General features: G+C 38.2%; 2 protein-coding genes and 1 long non-coding RNA gene across 3 annotated transcripts; 2 read left to right on the top strand and 1 right to left on the bottom strand.

Annotated features, from left to right (window-relative positions):
- The first annotated feature begins 5,016 nt into the window (after positions 1-5,016).
- Positions 5,017-7,415, top strand: LOC110747736 (uncharacterized). The gene is made up of 3 exons (XR_015837148.1): positions 5,017-5,149; positions 6,836-6,899; positions 6,984-7,415. It is a non-coding gene; the product is annotated as an uncharacterized LOC110747736 (long non-coding RNA).
- A 2,168-nt stretch (positions 7,416-9,583) lies between these two features.
- LOC110751073 (hexokinase-1) lies at positions 9,584-14,217 on the top strand. The gene is made up of 9 exons (XM_021951492.2): positions 9,584-10,388; positions 11,306-11,456; positions 11,538-11,720; positions 11,967-12,041; positions 12,199-12,354; positions 12,474-12,572; positions 12,658-12,788; positions 13,129-13,210; positions 13,531-14,217. Exons 1-9 carry the CDS (start codon positions 10,117-10,119, stop codon positions 13,876-13,878), a joined length of 1,497 nt encoding a protein of 498 aa, XP_021807184.1. The 5' UTR covers positions 9,584-10,116; the 3' UTR covers positions 13,879-14,217.
- Positions 13,933-17,997, bottom strand: LOC110751072 (uncharacterized). Its single transcript, XM_021951491.2, has 2 exons — positions 15,158-17,997; positions 13,933-15,039 (listed from the first exon to the last, which is right to left on the bottom strand). The coding sequence occupies exons 1-2, from the start codon at positions 17,793-17,795 to the stop codon at positions 14,621-14,623; spliced, it is 3,057 nt and encodes a 1,018-aa protein (XP_021807183.2). The 5' UTR covers positions 17,796-17,997; the 3' UTR covers positions 13,933-14,620.
- Between the last annotated feature and the right edge of the window lie 209 nt (positions 17,998-18,206).

Raw genomic sequence — 18,206 nt, forward strand, 5'->3', positions numbered from 1 at the left:
TGAAATATTTTTTATCACTGCTTTAACTTAAGGTGTTCTCCCATCATCCTTCTAACCACTTGATATGTTTTCATTGGCATAACCATAGTTAATTCTTTGTTTTGTACTTATAGAATTGTAGTTATGCCCATAAACATGTATCTAGTGTTGAGAATGGCGGTAATAGTACACCTTAAGTTAAAGTAGTGAGCAAAAATGCTACCTCCTTCTTCCCTTCTCGGTGCACTACTTCTCACTTTTATAACGGGAGCCTATTGCTTTATTTTCAATGTGACAATCATACTGTTATACATATTTTGTGTTTATATATATAGGTCAGTTGGTAAGAACAATGAACTCACCCTTTCGCACCAAAGTTTGAATTCCCATTTATAGATTAGATTAATTCAGAATGATGTGCTTGTATAAAAAAAAATATTAGTAATTTTGCATAACAGTGTTACGGTCAAAACAAAAATTTCTTCAATTTTTAAATGGTTGTGAATAATAAAATATGAGTATGAATTTCGTGCTGAATGATATAAGTTTGGTAGATTATATTATATTACTTTACTAGATATGATAGTTTACAAAACAATTGTGTATATAGTACTATAAAAACCCAACTACACAAAGTTGGTTTTGACTATGTGCATATTTTAATAAAGCTGAACATCATAGAGATACAGTCATTTTTCATTGAGGGATTTTTTTAAAATAATTTGATTTGAGGGACACTTTTTAGGGTATTCTATAAATATATATATTTTTAAACAATCCAAACAATTTATTTTTTAAGTATTCATTCATAGATCATTCTTGCAAAAAATCAGAAAAGTTGAAAATTATTAAGGCATCTAATTGCTAGCAACAAAATATATGAACACGATACTTAAAAAAAAAGATAAAAATAACAATAATTTAATTGAGTGTTCAAATGGTTTCGAATTCAAATAATTTTTTACATATATAATCTTTAAGGGAATATCTAAAAATTAGACGGTTCGGATTATTAAAAAACAATGTATAATGTACCCTATAAAGATGTCACTCAAATAAGTTTATTTGATTGGTCCCTCACTGCATAAAGATAATATTAAACTAGAAACTAGAAAACGAAAAGCGATACATGAAGAGATTGAGGGAAAGGCACAGGTGTTGAACAGAAACATTAGAAGCCTTTGTACTAAGAGAATATCTTGGTTCTCATTGGGTGGCTTGTGAGTAGGTCCCACGGCAGACCCAGCAGTGGCCCACTGGCCCTAGTGGGGCATCTTTTTATTGGGTGATGGGCAGCAGCAGGCAGCTACTCTATAGTGTGTAAGCAATAGCATAGCCACTTGATCGATCATGGAGGCACATGAGTATAATTTTGCTAATATATATATATATAGCATCGAATTTTAAATTTCTGCTTTCACGAGTTGGTACAAATTAACCTTGTACGTATACTTAATTAGAATCTTAATTGTTGTTAATTAATCTTAAATTGTCATGTCTAATTGCTATAGCTTGCAGCTGACTCCCTACTTCACCCAAAGGTTACTTAGGCCAAGTAGATTTTAATCTATCATTTTCTTAAGCACAAAGTTTCGCATTATACAATGAAAAGTGCTTGATTTATCCAACAACTAACCCATCAAGTTATTGTAAACATATATGCTGTTACTATTATGCAGCAAATTTTTCTTTTTAAGGATGCGTGAGAATTTACACGTCTCATTTTCACAATTATCCATTACATACATGTATTAAGTACATAATAAGTGATTACGAGATAAATGAGTATATGTCCCGATCGCTTAAAGAGTGAAAGACTTCCTCATCATCTCGAAGGATTTTTCTGCCCTACCACCTGAATTATGCGAGACCCAATTTGTATTCATTCATTCTTGGTCAACTTTAAATTTCGTAAAATGTTGATGATGAACATAAGGAGTAATTAATAATTGAACCGTACAAAACATTTTTTCTTCCTCCAAGTATTTGTATACGGGGTCCATTATGCATTATTTTCTGACATAATTCAATAGATAACATAAATAATTATTGAATATTTTGTAATAAATAAATTGACTTTTTATTCTTTATGGGATGGCTTTAAAGTGCATGCCAATAACATTTGTGGTGTTTTTAAGATTTCCACCCAACAAGCAACACCCATGAAGTTCCATCACATATATATTACAAGGAATAATAAAAGTTCCTTTTCTCATACCATGATCACGAAAAGGCAAAGAAACAAAAACAAAAACAAAACACAAAAGGGAAGAAAAAGAGAAAAGAAAAGTTAAACATCGACTATATGGGACGCGTGGCAACACCCCATATATGGGAAGTAGAAGACTAGAGAAAGTATTCATAAGATTTTGCGTGAAAAGCCCTGCGACAGTGCCACTGCCTCAAGCAACCGCAAAGCTCGTCTTTGGTTCATTTTATTATATCTCCTAACCCTAATCTATGCCATTTATTTTACCTTTTAGTTTATATATATTATCATCCATTATTAACAAAAGCTGGACCATCTGATCTTCGCAGCCAATGTTTGTACAGCCGTCGGTTTGCTGTATGGCAACACATTTTATTATAAGTTTTGTGGAAAAAGGGAGGAAACATTAGTGCATGCCCCATATGCATGTAAGAGATGTAACTCATCGCACTCTCAAAGAAATCGGAAAAGGGCCACAGAAAGAAACAAGGATATATATAATATATGGCACGTGATATTTGGGAAGGAGTTGCAGATGGGTCTTTACAAGTCCAGCTACTTGTCTCACACGCACAGCTCATCTCCATCTCCATCTAAAGCAAAACCTTTCAAAACTTCAACAACAAAAATACATTTATCATCGCCAGCGTAAGCATATTTTTTTGAGTTACAAGTTAGAAGTTTCCTTGGTTGGAAATTCTGTGGGTTGAGAGTGAGCTGTGCAGGCTGTAGCTTACCAAAATTGTTACAGAAGAAAAAGAAAGAAAGAGGCTAAAAACACAGCCACTAGGAAGAGACCCACACGCATGCCATATCCCACGTGGGGGGCATTTCTGCACATGGTTGTGTTGTGTGACATTCTTGTCCAAATTCCCACACCTAATTTTAACTCTTTTTTTTTTTTTTTTTTTTCTTTTCAAAAACACAAAAACAAAGCTAAACCCTAACTGTATATATACTTTTAAAAATTATTAAGATGTATTATCAATCGTTAAAGTGTGTCTCCCGATCCTAACCCCTATATGTATACGTATCTCTGATTCCATCAGCAAGCAAAGCCAACCTTGCTAAGCTCTCTTGCCTTCGACCATGGCTCTGCTTACTTGAGTTGAGCGTATTTGTTGGACTTGGACTTGGACTGCTTTTAGGTCAAGGGTCTGAATTGTCTAAAATCTCAACACTTTTGAACAATCTAGGGGGAAACAAGTAACCGACAAATACTGTTTTGTGTTTGACTTTGACCCACTAATTGGCAATATAGGGAGGATACACACGTGGCAAACTGGGTCCTAGCCACGTGGAAAATTAGGGTAGGGCCGTAGGTAAAATGAATGATCTGCTTCTTTTCCTCAAAGTAAACAGAGATATATGTATATAATTATAAGTTTGGTTTTGGATTCCTTAATTGATGCAAGAATGAAAGGCGTGCACTGAGCTAGCTGCATTTTCAAACCCCAATTGCATGGGTATAGATTGCTCTTGAGACTAGACCCAATTCAGAACCCCACAAACCTAGCTATTGGTGGCCCCAAATTGTTGGCATTGTGATTAACTTATATATTGAGGTGAATGCAATACATCTGAATCATTAATTAAAGCTTTCATCAAGCTCTAATTACTTTGTTCATATAGATTAATTTATGAACAGAATAATTGTTGTACCTAAATCGAAATGGGGTCAAATATAAAGAAACTTTAGTCAATCACTTCCATAATCACCAATTAACAAAAGAAAGATTATCTTAGGTTGACAAAATGGAAATAGGAATCCCAAAAGTGACTTTTCAAAGCATGTAGGCGTTCATCCACAGAGAATTGCAGCATGATGAGACTAGATTTGGTTCGATATGGGGGGTCAAGTTTTCTTGCGCCAGTGATTTTGGATGGAGAATTATATTGATTGGACTTTGAAAAAGAAAGTTGGCTTTTTAGAAATAGAGAGTGTATATATATGCAAATTGTCTCCTGAAGCAATGTATTTTCTACTACCCTTCCTTGTTTTCCTTCATGTTTACAATAACGTTCACACTTTAATAACGCCAAAACGTCCACATAAGAGAAGGCCAAATCAACATTGGTTTTGTTGCATCAATATCCCACCCAAAGTGTCACTACCACCTCCACTAGAAGAAGGAAAGTGAACAAAGTCAAAGACATGTTGCTTTCACTTTTCTGAGTGAATTAATTACGGTTATGTGTGCAAGTTCTTCAACATGATCTTATGATTCTGTAAAAATTGACTGCAGGCCTTGTTCAAATACTGGCAGCGCCTTGTTCATTCGTACAAGGCAGTTCAAAACCCTGGATTTCAATTTGCAATCACTTTGGACGATGGAAAAATTCAACCCAACAGTTTCAAGAAAGCTGCTTGAAAATGTTTGGTAATTGCCTTTTCTTTGTATTAGAAATATGAACTGTTTAACTGTCCAGCCCCAGAGCAGCTGTTGAAAGTAAAATATTTTGACAATGGGGATGACAAAAGGAAGCACAACATGGCAAAATAATGGTGGGTTGGAGAGAAGTAATGATTGCTAAATCCTCAAAAGTGATATCCCTCCTGAGCGTGAGGGTTTGATTTCAAGAGTGATTAGTGCTTAAAGAGTAGGATTAGGAGTGGGGTTAGCGATGACGTATTCAAGAACTGACCATTGTGGAGAATCTAATCATGTCAAATCCTTGTATGGTTGATGAGAAACACCATTTTTCCCCCTCCTCGAGGACATGCACATGCTCGATGTCACTCTGATAGGCCTTAAGATTCCTAGATTTGGGCTGAGATTTTATGGTCCAGGCCCAATATCCAAAGACCTCAGAAGGCCATAAGGCCCTTGTTCTTAAGTCTTCCAATTAGAAACTCAGTCAGACAGAGCTGGAGACAGAGAGAGCTGAAGCTCAGCGGCCAACAACAATGGCGCCTCCTCCACCCAGTAGGAGAAAAGCTGCTGAACCACTGTCTGGCAGGTAATTACTAATCAATCCCTCATGCTTATTTATTTTCTTGATAATTTTTGTATTTTCTTTAATTTGTTTATTGAATATAGCTAAGCTCTGGGTTGCCTGCCTAGTGGTATAAATAAATTTGGGTAATATTTTTGAACCCATGAATGAAAGACAAAATTTAGAATCTTTTTTGCTGTCAAACAATCAAAGTAAGAAAGAAAGAAAGAAAGAAAGATATTATCTTTCTATCTTTCTCTGAGTTTGAGGCATGCATGCGGCGGTTCATGACAATCTAGTTGCAGTAGGCAGTAGGCAGTAGGGAAGTGCAATTTGGATGGCCTTTCATAAAACGACAACAAACAAGGCATCGTCTTTTTCTAATACGACAAGCCGTTTTAACAAACAATTGAATAAGGGAGCTGATTTCCCCACTCCCCTTTTCAACACTTACACTCCCTTTTATTTTTTAATACATTTTAATCAATTTGGTTATTTTTATTCTTTCCCTTTCCTATTTTACCCTTATTCTGTATTAAATTCCTTTTACTTTACTTTTATATTACTTCACTTTTATATTATTTAGTAATAAAAATAAGATCGTAAGAAGAAAAAAAATGCCTCCAAACCCTATCTGAGGTAATAACCCAGAAAAAAACACCCAACCACCCAGAAATCAACCTTCTTCTTCAATCAAATTTCCAGAAATCAAGTAGCTTGGGAAAGGTTTCGAGTCCCAAGACAAAACTGGGTAATTTTCACCTTCCTAACCTTGAAGTTTATTGAGTTTTAGCGAAGTTTTTTTTCCTCACCGTCACCCAGACACACCCTACCCTCTCATGACCGCCACCCTCCCCCACCCCACCCTCTCGTCGCCGCCGCCCACCCGCATCTCCTTACCCCTATCGTCTCCACTTTCTCTCTACCTCGGTCTCTCTTCACTTTTTCTCTCTCTTCCCCCTGTCTCTCTTCGAACAAGCTTCACAGCCCCATCAACACGTCGAGTCGATGGCGTCATCGGGTCGCAGGCGCTGATCAGTTTCCAAACCCAGTCGTTGCGGCAATTTGGGGCTGGAGTGAATTGGGTGGGTGATTGCGGAAATTTGGGACTGGAGGGGATTAGGTTTCGAGTTTTGGGTTCTTATTCAACTGTGTTCAATATCTCCTCAGTTTTGTCCTGCAAGACTGTCACAATTGTTGAAATTTTGAAATCCCCGTAGAGGTGTATTGGCTGTGAGATCAAAGCCTTCTACTTTTTGTATATGGCATTTGAAATCATGGGTTGAGATAGGGGCATGGCCAGAAAATAATATATTTGGTGATGCCCAATTAAGGAATGCTTCTCCGCAAAAATCATATTTCTCAAACTACTTGATTTCTGGAAATTTGATTGAAGAAGAAGGTTGATTTCTGGGTGGTTGGGTGTTTTTTTCTGGGTTATTACCTCAGGGGGTTCGGATGTAATTTTTTTTCTTCTTATGATCTTATTTTTATTACTAAATAATATAAAAGTGAAGTAATATAAAAGTAAAGTAAAAGGAATTTAATACAGAATAAGGGTAAAATAGGAAAGGGAAAGAACAAAAAATAACCAAATTGATTAAAATGTATTAAAAAATAAAAGGGAGTGTAAGTGTTGAAAAGGGGAGTGGGGAAATCAGCTCCCTTGAATAATGAAAGGCCTCTAAGTGGGCTTGTGTAATTATACAGTGGGGTTAATGTTGCTGCACCAGTTGAGAAGAAGAGCAGAGTTGGAGCAACCTCAGTAACAACAGTAAGAAATTTTTTACTCATCAATCTCCTTGCCCATGTTTTCATAACTAGTAAATTATGAGGGTAAAAAGAGTTGTGTCTGCAGGTTCAAGAGGCTCAAACTATAAGTCCTGGAGTCAATTTGAGGGTTCAACAGGCCAAAAATGCTGCAGTGGCACAAGCACAACAAGATGGTGCCACTGGAAACTTTAGGATCTTTGATTCACCCTTTGGGAATTATCTTGTTCCAGTTGTTCCAACTTCCAAGGAACTGTCTGACTAGTTTCATATCAAATCATATGTCTTGAGTTCTAAATTGCTGTACATGCAGAAGTTTTGTTTGGAGATGTATGACTTGCAAGTATTCATTACCAATTTTGCTTCTTCTGCTGCTGTCTCTGTGTGCTGCCTTGTTTTTCTGCTCCTTCTGCTGTGCATTGTTTTGTTGCTGTTGTTGTTCCTGTGGATAAGGCCGGTGGCGTCTGGCTTTTTCTATTGTAGCTTGTTTCAGTCAACAATGTATTTCAGACTTGCAAAAGAGGATAAAGCTTTTATTGACTTGATCAATTTTCAATAGTCATGGAAGACATTTGAGGGCTTTTTCTCTCTTTCTTCTTGTCTCCTTGTGTTAGACGTGCGCATTCAGTGTTGCTTAAACTGTCATATAGGTTGGGGAGCTAATTTAGAATTTTTTATAATCTAGAGCTAGTCAATTCTTCTATTTATAAATGAATGAAGTTGCAAAGGCTCAACTAGTGTAGTTGTTTGGAGCAATTTCGAGTTCTAATATTTGTGTCGTGCAATTTCGAGTCTTTCTTTCAATAGGAAATGTCTTTAAAAAAAAATACAAATAAATAAATGAATGAAGTAATTGGGATATGCAAGGGTGTGTGTGAGTAGGATCAAATGAAATAAACCAAGTTAAATTAATGACGCATGCATATCTATCGACATACTATATAGAAAGAAGACTTTCATGCAATCAACTTAAGACAGATGAATATAAAACAGAGAGAAAAATAGTAAGAGATATCGAGTGAGTTGATGTTTACCAATTTGATACAACAACTAGAGGGTTCTATACAGTTTGGTTTAGATTTTCAGTAAAACAAAAGGGCAGAATATATTCATTACAAAAAAGAAAAAAAGAAAAAAAAGGGTTTTGGGATACTTGGCTTGAACAAGAGCAGCATAACCATATCATCATATATTCAATCAAGAATCGAATAAAATAGCGCAGATGAAGCTTTTGTCGACTATCCATCCCAAGGCATGCAGCACAAAACTTTTTACCAATTCTGAGTTGACACATTCACCATTTTCCTTTTTCTTTTAATTCAATTTTGATAAAGCCAATAACATTCTGACCAATAACACCTCCAAGAAGAGAAAAAAGATGCCTCTGAATACAATCTAGGACCACTTTTTGGGATTCCATTTTGTGATGGAACTGAAATGGAACATCCACATATGAAGGACAAGTACCAAATAGAGGGTGGACCCATTGAGGAATTTTGGCTGGACCTAAATCATTTGGCTACGTTCAACACTTGTTCGGATTGAATTGGATTGGATTGGATTGGCTCAAAACTTAAAGTAGTACCCTGGTAGATAGTCACTTGAATCTTTGATGCTCTCATTACACAGAAGCTTGCGGCGTTGTAGGGTCACCATTTTGAAGATTATCTTAAATTCAACCTAATGTTTGTAGCGTGTGTGGAAAAGAACTTACTTGCAGTCACGGTTATACAAAAATTCTCCACTTCCGTGAATTGTACGAGTTAAAAACAATGAAACTAAGAAATTCAAAAGCAGTAGCCAATGGTTACACGAAAATTCTCCTCATTCGTGCGTGCTAATAATTGTCTTGCTTCCATTTGAATCCTCTGTTTTTTTTTTTTTCTGGTGTCCAGTGAGAACTCAGGGGCAACTTGCCCACGTTCTTTTTCAGTGATGACTAATCACTGACTTGGATTATAGTCCAATTTGGATGGTTTATAGTTGTTAACTTGAAAATCAAACTCAGATTTAACATGTATCTTTACACTTTCTGTGGGCCTTCGAGTTGATGGTAATGTGATGGGCAGTCCTTCAATCATAAATACATTTCTTTTTTGCTGCTCCTGCTTACTTGAGGTTCTGATTGAATTACACAAGTGAAAGTCTGCTTTTACTTTCTCATAAACTCTTCCAACCTTGTGAGGTACGTACTCTTCTCAAAATATTTCAATTTCACAAATTTTAAAATATTATTTACTATTTAAATTGCAGCGTGCAACTCCTGGGGTTTTCTTATTCTTTACAAAAAGAAGAACAAAGCATTTTGTCAGGAGCACTTGAATTGAAATGAATTATTTTCCTTTTTATTTTTTTCTTTGAACACACAATCTCAGCTTGCAACAAAACTTTTGTTTTGTTTTGTAATTTTTTTTAAAGGTTTTGGTTGGAAGCTAAGAAAATCCTAACTTTACACATGGGAACGAGGGAGAACCTCACACGTAGCCTTCCCTAAACTGAAAACTACAAAAATCTCCACCACCTCAAGGAATCATGTTCGTCCATATAAACAGAGAGCTTGACAGTTGACATTGACAGGTCAAGCTCGTAATTTTAACTCAAAACCATGCCCTTTTTCCCCATTTCCCTCCAAACCAAACCCCCCTAAAAAAAACGAAAATTCATTTGACGCCACTCCACTGCTAAGTTCATTAAAAAAAAAAAAAAAACTTTTATTTTCCTAGAAAATGTGAGAAAATCAGAAAAAAAAAAAAAGGAAAAAGAAAAATACTAAAATTTTCCGAGAAAACAAACAGAGCCAAGAAAATCATTTAAAGCATGCACACACTCGCTCGCTCCTCGCCTCGCGTTTTTCGATACCTTTTTTCTCCGAGAAAGCTGAGAAAACTGCTTAGTATCCGATAAATTAGGCTGGAATTCCTTGATTAGCGATTTTCCTTTCGTATCCCTCCCCAAGTCCGATCTAAAGCTTAGGGCTTTTTATCTTCTCAAATTCTTACACTTTCTCAGTCTCTGTCTCTGTCTCTGTCTCTCTCCAGCTGTCTCATTTCCCCAATACGCATGCAAGCATACAAGCACGAGTCTTTCAATCAGCAAATCGATTCCTGACCAGAAAATCGGATTCAGAAGAGTTCAAATTCAGGACCAATCAAAGATTCATCTTTTGAGAGAGAAACAAAGGCTAATTTGGTAATTTGAGCGGTGGTTTGGTGGTGGTGGTGATGGGGAAGGTGGCGGTGGGGGCGGCGGTGGTGTGCGCGGCGGCGGTGTGTGCTGCGGCGGCGCTGGTTGTACGACACCGTATGAAGAGCTCGGGGAGGTGGGCCCGGGCTATGGCAATACTGAGGGAGTTCGAGGATAAGTGTGGGACCCCCATTGGGAAGCTGAGACAGGTGGCTGACGCCATGACTGTGGAAATGCACGCTGGCCTCGCATCCGAAGGCGGCAGCAAGCTCAAGATGCTCATCAGCTACGTCGATAACCTCCCCACTGGGTATTCTAACTTTATCTCACCCGCCCATTGTTTTGTTTTTTTAATAATTGGGATTGAAAGACTCGTAATTTGAGCTTTGGATTGGATAAAATAGGCTTATTGGGTTCGATAATTTTGAACTGTGACAATCAATGTCTGTTTTTGTATTGAGTCATTGGCCTTTAATGTTAATTTCTTTTTAGAGGGCTAAAGATCGATTTTTTCTCTGTTTTATTTTTGAATTCGTAACTCATTTATTTGTTTTGATTAATAAATACGGGTTAGTTATGTTGATGTTATGCTTATTTGGCGATTTCGTGGAACTTAGTTTTATGTTTCTGTATTGAGTATAATGTATTCACTGATTTCTCCTTATCTTAGGTTTTTACCAATATCACCTTTGCTGTTTTTGATTTGTTCCACAGTCTGATTTTCAGTTTCTGTTGCCTGGTCGATTATTTCTTCTTTATTTTTTCTTTTATTTATTTGAAGTTCTCAATTTTGCTTCTGGTCATTGATTGTAGGAATTGTGCATTTACATGCCGCTCCCATGTGAGTGTTTGCTTCAAAGTAATTCCTTTTATATTTGATCTAAATCTAGAAATGATGGCTTGGTTTTCTAAAATTAGCGGTAAGGCGTACAAGGTTGCAAATTCCTTTTCCCATATGTGCATATGATGGGGATTTTATTGTTCTCTAATTAGTTTCCATCTTTAGTATGTTCTTCATGGTTTGTGGGCTGAGTTATGTTAGAGTATATCGAAGTGTCATACTGGGTAGATTATATTGATGGTTTGTGTGTTCATAAACTGAGCTGAGTGACTGACCATGTGTGAGCCATATTTCGTGTCTTTTCCCCCCTTTATTACATGTTTGACTAATTGGGGGCCTATTGGATGTGTAGTACTTTCCCATTACTTTCATCCTTATCTTTTCAGGGATGAGCAAGGGCTGTTTTATGCATTGGACCTTGGTGGCACAAACTTCCGTGTCCTACGCGTACAGCTTGGTGGGAAAGAAAAACGTGTTGTTAAACAAGAATTTGACGAAGTTTCAATTCCACCAAATTTGATGACTGGGACTTCAGAAGTTAGTATTTCTTTAAGCAATCTTTTAAACCTGATTAGATTTGTTCCTACTTGGTAATAATTTATCACGACTTGGTTTCAGGCATTATTTGATTTTATTGCTGAAACACTTGCAAAATTTGTTGCTACGGAAGGAGAAGGTTTTCATCCTGCTCCTGGTAGACAAAGGGAGCTGGGTTTTACCTTTTCATTTCCTGTGTGGCAAACATCAATCGCTTCAGGAACCCTTATTAAGTGGACAAAAGGCTTCAATATTGAAGACGCGGTACTTTGACACCTCTTGCTATATTGGTTTTTGTTTGTAGTTAGTCAAGTAGATCACGTCTGGAGTACTCTGTGCCTGATAAAGTGGGTATTGGAGCTTTCTTAACATATGTTCTACCTAAAACTTTATTTACTATCCGCTGAGTACCTAATTGATTTGTTCCAATAATAAAATTTATTAGCTCTGGACTAATCTTTTATCGTATGGTGCCCCCTTTGACAGTTTCCTTTGCTAATTTTGGTGCAGGTTGAGCAAGATGTGGTGGGAGAGCTGACCAAATCAGTGGAAAAAATTGGCCTTGATATGCGTGTTACAGCTTTGGTAAGTCCAGTTTGGTTTCTAGTTTCAGCAATTCTGGTTTTCCTGTTATGCTTTGACTAGCTAATTTAAACCTGGTTTGATATAGTATCTGTCTTGATGGGTTGGTGATTTAGTGCTAAATCATTTTGGACAATCCTAACTTGCCAGGCTAATGCAGGTCAATGATACAATTGGTACATTAGCAGGAGGTAGATACCACAATCAGGATGTCATTGCTGCTGTGATATTGGGCACTGGGACAAATGCTGCCTATGTAGAACGGGCTCATGCCATTCCAAAATGGCATGGTCTTCTACCTAAATCAGGAGAGATGGTTAGTTTTTTATTATATGAATTTTGCTATCAAATTGTGGAACTATGGTTTGTTGTCTGGTGCTAAGGTTTAGTTCTATGGTTGAATATTGCCAATTCATTGTTTATTTTCATGAATAGGTTATCAACATGGAGTGGGGTAACTTTCGCTCATCACACCTTCCACTGACAGAATACGATCAAGCACTTGATGCTGAGAGTTTAAATCCTGGAGATCAGGTAGCGACATTTTCCTTTACTTGTTTCTACATATGTGGATGGCTTGATCGACATGCGATAATTTGGAATTGATTTTTGTTTGCAGATCTTTGAGAAGATCATTTCTGGCATGTATTTAGGGGACATTGTGCGCAGAGTATTGTGCAAGATGGCTGAAGAAGCTTCCTTTTTTGGTGATGTTGTCCCCCCAAAACTGAAAGTTCCTTTCATACTAAGGTATAATCTAATATTTTTTGTAGACCATTTGATTTATAAACATTGTTAGCATGAAGTGTGTTTGTGTGTTCTCATATTTAATTTGGTTTTGTGTTTTGAATTGACTTGTTTCTGTAAAATACTGTCACTTGAGTGTACAATATTTTGTTGCATGCTTGCAAAGTTAATAAAGGTTATTGAATATTGCATACAAAACCTAAATCCTACCCATTAGCCCATCGATCTGATTCTGGTAAGTATTTGAGAGTTTACCTTCAAGCTATTCTTCTTGTTCTGTACTGCCTGCTATGTAGTGTTTAGAGTGTTCTGAGTCTTTATGGTGGTGTTGTAATATGCGCAGGACTCCTGACATGTCTGCCATGCATCATGACACGTCTTCGGATCTGAGAGTGGTTGGGAGCAAACTAAAGGATATCCTGGAGGTACATTGCTCATACTATTAGATGAAATCATCATTTTGTTAACTAGCTGTGCAATGTACTTCAGTTTTTCTTTTCCTTTTCATAATTCTTTTGGGAGGGTGGTTAGAAAAGTAAAAGCAACAAAAGGTTGAAAGTATTATATCTTTCATTGAATCACATTTTCATAGAGTGAACACGGTACAATAATGTGTTTTTGGTGGCATCCTTAAACATGCACTTTTAGAAAGCGCGGCTAGAATTCCTATTTTTCTTTAGAATTTCTAAGTCAATCTCAAGACAGGTGACATGCGTCTATGGTGTTTGTTTGTCAATAATTGTAGATCTCCAACACCTCGTTGAAAATGAGAAAGGTTGTTGTGGCACTATGTGACATAGTTGCCACTCGTGCGGCCCGCCTATCTGCTGCTGGGATCATGGGAGTGCTGAAGAAGTTAGGTAGAGACACAGTAAAGGAGGGAGAGAAGCAAAAGTCGGCTGTAGCATTGGATGGTGGTTTGTATGAGCACTACACCGAATTCCGAACCAGCATGGAGAGCACTCTCAAGGAGTTGCTGGGTGACGAAGTTGCTGAGCACATTTCCGTCGAGCACTCAAACGATGGCTCCGGAATTGGAGCTGCCCTCCTGGCAGCCTCTCACTCCCAGTACCTTGAGGTAGAGGAGTCATAAAAGGGTCAAGACCAGGGTAGATGAATGAAGTGTGACACTCTCAATTTTTGTATATTTCATTTTCCCTATCTTTTCACTATTTGCTTCGGATCAGTTGGAGCTGTTCTCAGCTCCTATTTCGAGAGATCTTGCATCCCATCCGTAATTTATGGTCCTTCAACGCTTGTCATTTGCAAATTCAGATCATAATAGCCAGTTGGCTAAGCTTTCTTGCTGCAGCTTCTTGTTTTGCTCGACGGATGTTTAGGCATTGTGTTATCAGTGCATAAGGTCATTTCTCCTGGATTAAGTAATAAAACAGGGGATGTAAACTGTGAGTAGTTTACTTTTTGCGGAATATTTTCTACTGTTTCTCCTTGCAAATAAAACAGGATTCTTATGGGCTATCAGCAACAATTTTCTCTTCTTTGCAGTTCGAAACTTATTGTTCCTACTGATTGTTGTGAAGTTTGGACACTCAGTATCACACATATGCTAATTTTAAGAGTCTTCCTCTTAATATTATACAGATGGTACTAATATACAGGGTTTGGCCTAATAGACGCATCTGCTCTTTGGCCGCATAAATATACTCTTCGTTGTCATAAGTGCCACTTCTCTTTGGCCGCATAAATATACTCTTCGTTGTCATAAGTGCCACTTCATAGATCCTATGGTGTACATTTGATCAGCTTCAGACCAATCTGAAGCGAAAGTCTTATTTGCCCTTTATTGGTTTCCTCGTTGAATTCAACCCAATCTATCACACATTTGTCACCAAACCACCATCACAGTCTTCCAGTATCTGCTCGCGCTTCGAATTCTTTAGTAGAGGAGCTGCAACATATTCGTTCTTCTCGATGTGAACTACTGGATGGTTGCACCGGAGCAAGATTTGCAGAACGTCCTTCATGGAAGGCCTAGCAGATGGTATTTTCTTGGTGCAGTAGATACCAAGTTTGAAAACAGAGCACATTTCATCCAAGTAACAAGGTTCTTTGATGTCCTGGTCCAAAGCATTGGCAAGAGGGTTGTCTTCTTGAGCTAGGCGCCATGCCCATTCAGCAAGAGAAGTGTGTTCATCGCCATCAATAGCTTCCCTACCGGTGGTTAACTCCAGAAGGACGACCCCAAAACTATATACATCAATCTTCTCATTCACTCGTATTGTATGAGCCCATTCTGCATTCAAGTGAAAATAAAATAAAATAAAACCTGTGAGATTGCTAATAGAAACAGAGGAAAAATAACACATTTCTTTAGGAACGAACTTTTAACATTTGTAGGGTGTAAGGTTTACCTGGTGCAATGTAGCCAGAGGAGCCAGCAACAGCCGACATTGTAGCAAGTTCTCCTTGCTTGACCAACATCTTGGCTAGACCAAAATCTGCTATTTTTGCATTAAAATCAGAGTCTAACAAGATGTTACTCGATTTCACGTCTCGATGCACAACGGGTGGCACACAGTCATGATGCATATAGCAGAGGCCCCGAGCAGCCCCCACTGCAATATGCAACCTCTTAGGCCAGTCCAGCACAACATGGTGGACTGACCTTGAGAGATTGGATGGCCTGTTTCTCTTGTGCAGCCATCGATCCAGGCTTCGATTCTCCGAGTACTCATAGACAAGTAGTTTTGAATTGTCCTTGGATATACAGCACATCAGCTTCACTATGTTGGCATGTCGAATGGAACTCAATATCTTGACTTCTGCAAGAAATTCTTTTTCAAGCTTCTCTTCTAACTTATCTTTCCAAATCTTTTTCACGGCAACAACATCGCCTGTACAATTGACAGGAACACGATAAACTTTCCCTGATCCGCCACTTCCAATCATATTACTTTCTGTCAATCCTGAGAGAATTTTTGACACTGTGAAATTCAACCTCTGAAATGAGGTGAGCTTCCAATAAGAATCTGATCCGTTTCTCTTCCAATAAGCTCTGACCATGAAGAATGATAAGGACAAAGCCAAGAAGGACAAAAGTATGCCGAAAGTTAAGATCAATGCAAGATACTTAGACGAAATTTTGCTGGACTTCCGGGGTTCAGAATTGCATATGCTGAGTTTTTCTGATGAGTTAATTGCACATAGACCTTGATTGTCCAAGAAGCTTCTGTCATAAGCAGGATTTTCAAGTTCAAATGGGATCTTCCCAGATAGGTGATTGGAAGAGAGATTGAAACGGTTGAGATTCAGACGCCCAAGCAGAGCTGGAATTTGGCCAGAAAGTTGGTTTTCTGAAAGGTCCAGTTCAGTAAGGACTGGTAGAAGACCAAGTTTCTCTGGAATTGGTCCAGAGAGTTGATTTCGACTGAAATTAAGAGTGTTGAGTGATTTCCATGATATAATCTCTGATGGAAGGAAGCCAGTAAGCTGATTCTGATCAAGAGAAAGAGTGATTAAGCTAGGAAGAGCAGTAAGTTCCTGAGGGATAGTACCGTTAAAAAGGTTATTACCGGCGTCAAAAACCTTCAAATTTGTCCAGGAAGACACCCCGGTTGGAATCTTACCTGAAAACCTGTTATCTCTGATTTCCAGCCGCGAAAGATTCCAAGACATTTTCTCAGGAAGCTCACCGGTAAAAGAATTCTTGTTCATTAGTACCTGACTCAAGTTTGTTGCTGTCCACATGCCACTAGGAATGTTCCCAGACAACCCATTATCATAAACCTTGACTATCACCAAACTAGTGCAATTTCCAAGAGAGCTTGGTAACTCCCCAGTGAGATTGTTCTCATGAGCTACAAGTCCTACCAGCTTACCCAAATAACACAAATGGTCTGGCAGTTTACCAGTGAGCCTATTCCCCGAAATCTCGAACCCTCCAAGCTCTGAATACCTCCCAAAGTCCGGAGGCAATGTTCCTGTCAAGTTATTGTCGTACACTTTGAAATCTATGAGCTTTGGTAGACGGCCAATGCTTGCTGGAATCTCACCAGAAAAACCATTATAAAACAAAGCTAACCCTGTTAACTTGGTAAGCTTTCCATAATCTTTTGGTATTGGCCCTGTTAAACGGTTGTCAGAAAGATCAATAACTTTCAAGTTCAATGCTTCAACCACTTGAGGTATATCCCCAGACAGGCGGTTCTTGAAGAGATAGATTATACTCAAATTCTTCAACAGCAACAAACCACTTGGGATTGTCCCATTCAAACTGTTCTTTGCCAAATCCAATTCTTCCAGTGCTGCCATTTCCCCGAGTGTTCCCGGGAGCTGTCCGGTCAAATTTGATTCTCGTATCCATAAAGTCTTCAAATTTTTCAACTGGGTGAAATTTGAAGGCATGTTCCATGGCACAAGTTTTATATTGTAAGAGAGATTTAGGTCTTCAAGATTGGACAAGTTACCTATTTCTGGTGGGACGGAACCATTAAACTCGTTCATAAACAGCTGCAGGTTCCTGAGCTCATGTAACCGCCCAATGGCCGCTGGTATATCACCAGAAAAGTTGTTACCGGCAAGGCTAAGGTATTGAAGCCGAGGCAGGCTGTCGATATCATCAGGAATCTTGCCAACAAAGTGGTTTTGAGAGAGGTCCAAGTACTCTAGCTTTGAACAGTTGTAGAGAGCTTTTGGGAACTCTCCAGGAAAGTAGTTGTAGCTGAGATCAATGAGTGTGAGGTTCTTGAGATCACAAATGAAAGGTGGAACTGATAAGGTGATGTTCGTGTCGACCAGAGACAATCCGGTGACGGAGTTGTTTGTGCAGGTGATCTCAGGCCGCCAGGAACAGTGGGAAGTGTTTGATGTTGATGGAATCCAATGGCTGAGGAACGGTGGAGATTGCAAGTATGACTTTAGTTTTAGCAGGACAGCTTGTTCTTGGTCTTGCAATGACTGAGAGTTGGCATGGCTGATGAGGAGGAGGAGGAGGAAGAGAAGGAAGCAGAGATGGGTGTGGAGAGAAGATGTTTGGGTGAGTTTAGTCATTTTGTGATGGAGGTTCAGAAGTTGGTCTGTTCCCGCGGTTTGAACACTCTGGTTTTGAGGACAAGTTAATTAGAGGATGTTCATTTCCTTTTAAGGATGTCGAAAAACTGGAGACTTCAAAATCATTTGCTGGGTCAATGGTGGACCTGGAAAAAGGTGCTGTCAATGGAGGAGACCAAGACTCTACCACCAATTTGTGGAGGAAAAAGGTGTGGTCAGTTAACTTATTATATTCCATTTTTTTTATTTACAAGAAGCAAGTTATATATGCATTTCATTTCCAAATTTTTTGTTGGCTTTATTTTCTTATTTTATAATAAGTCAAGGATCTGAGGTGAAGACCAGGAGCCCAATCAGTTGACATTATTTTATAATGTGCGGACATCCGGATGAGAGAAAAACTGTATTGAA

The sequence above is a fragment of the Prunus avium genome, chromosome 7, assembly GCF_965620075.1.
Source record: "Prunus avium chromosome 7, drPruAviu1.hap1.1, whole genome shotgun sequence".
NCBI classification, from domain to species: Eukaryota; Viridiplantae; Streptophyta; class Magnoliopsida; order Rosales; family Rosaceae; genus Prunus; species Prunus avium.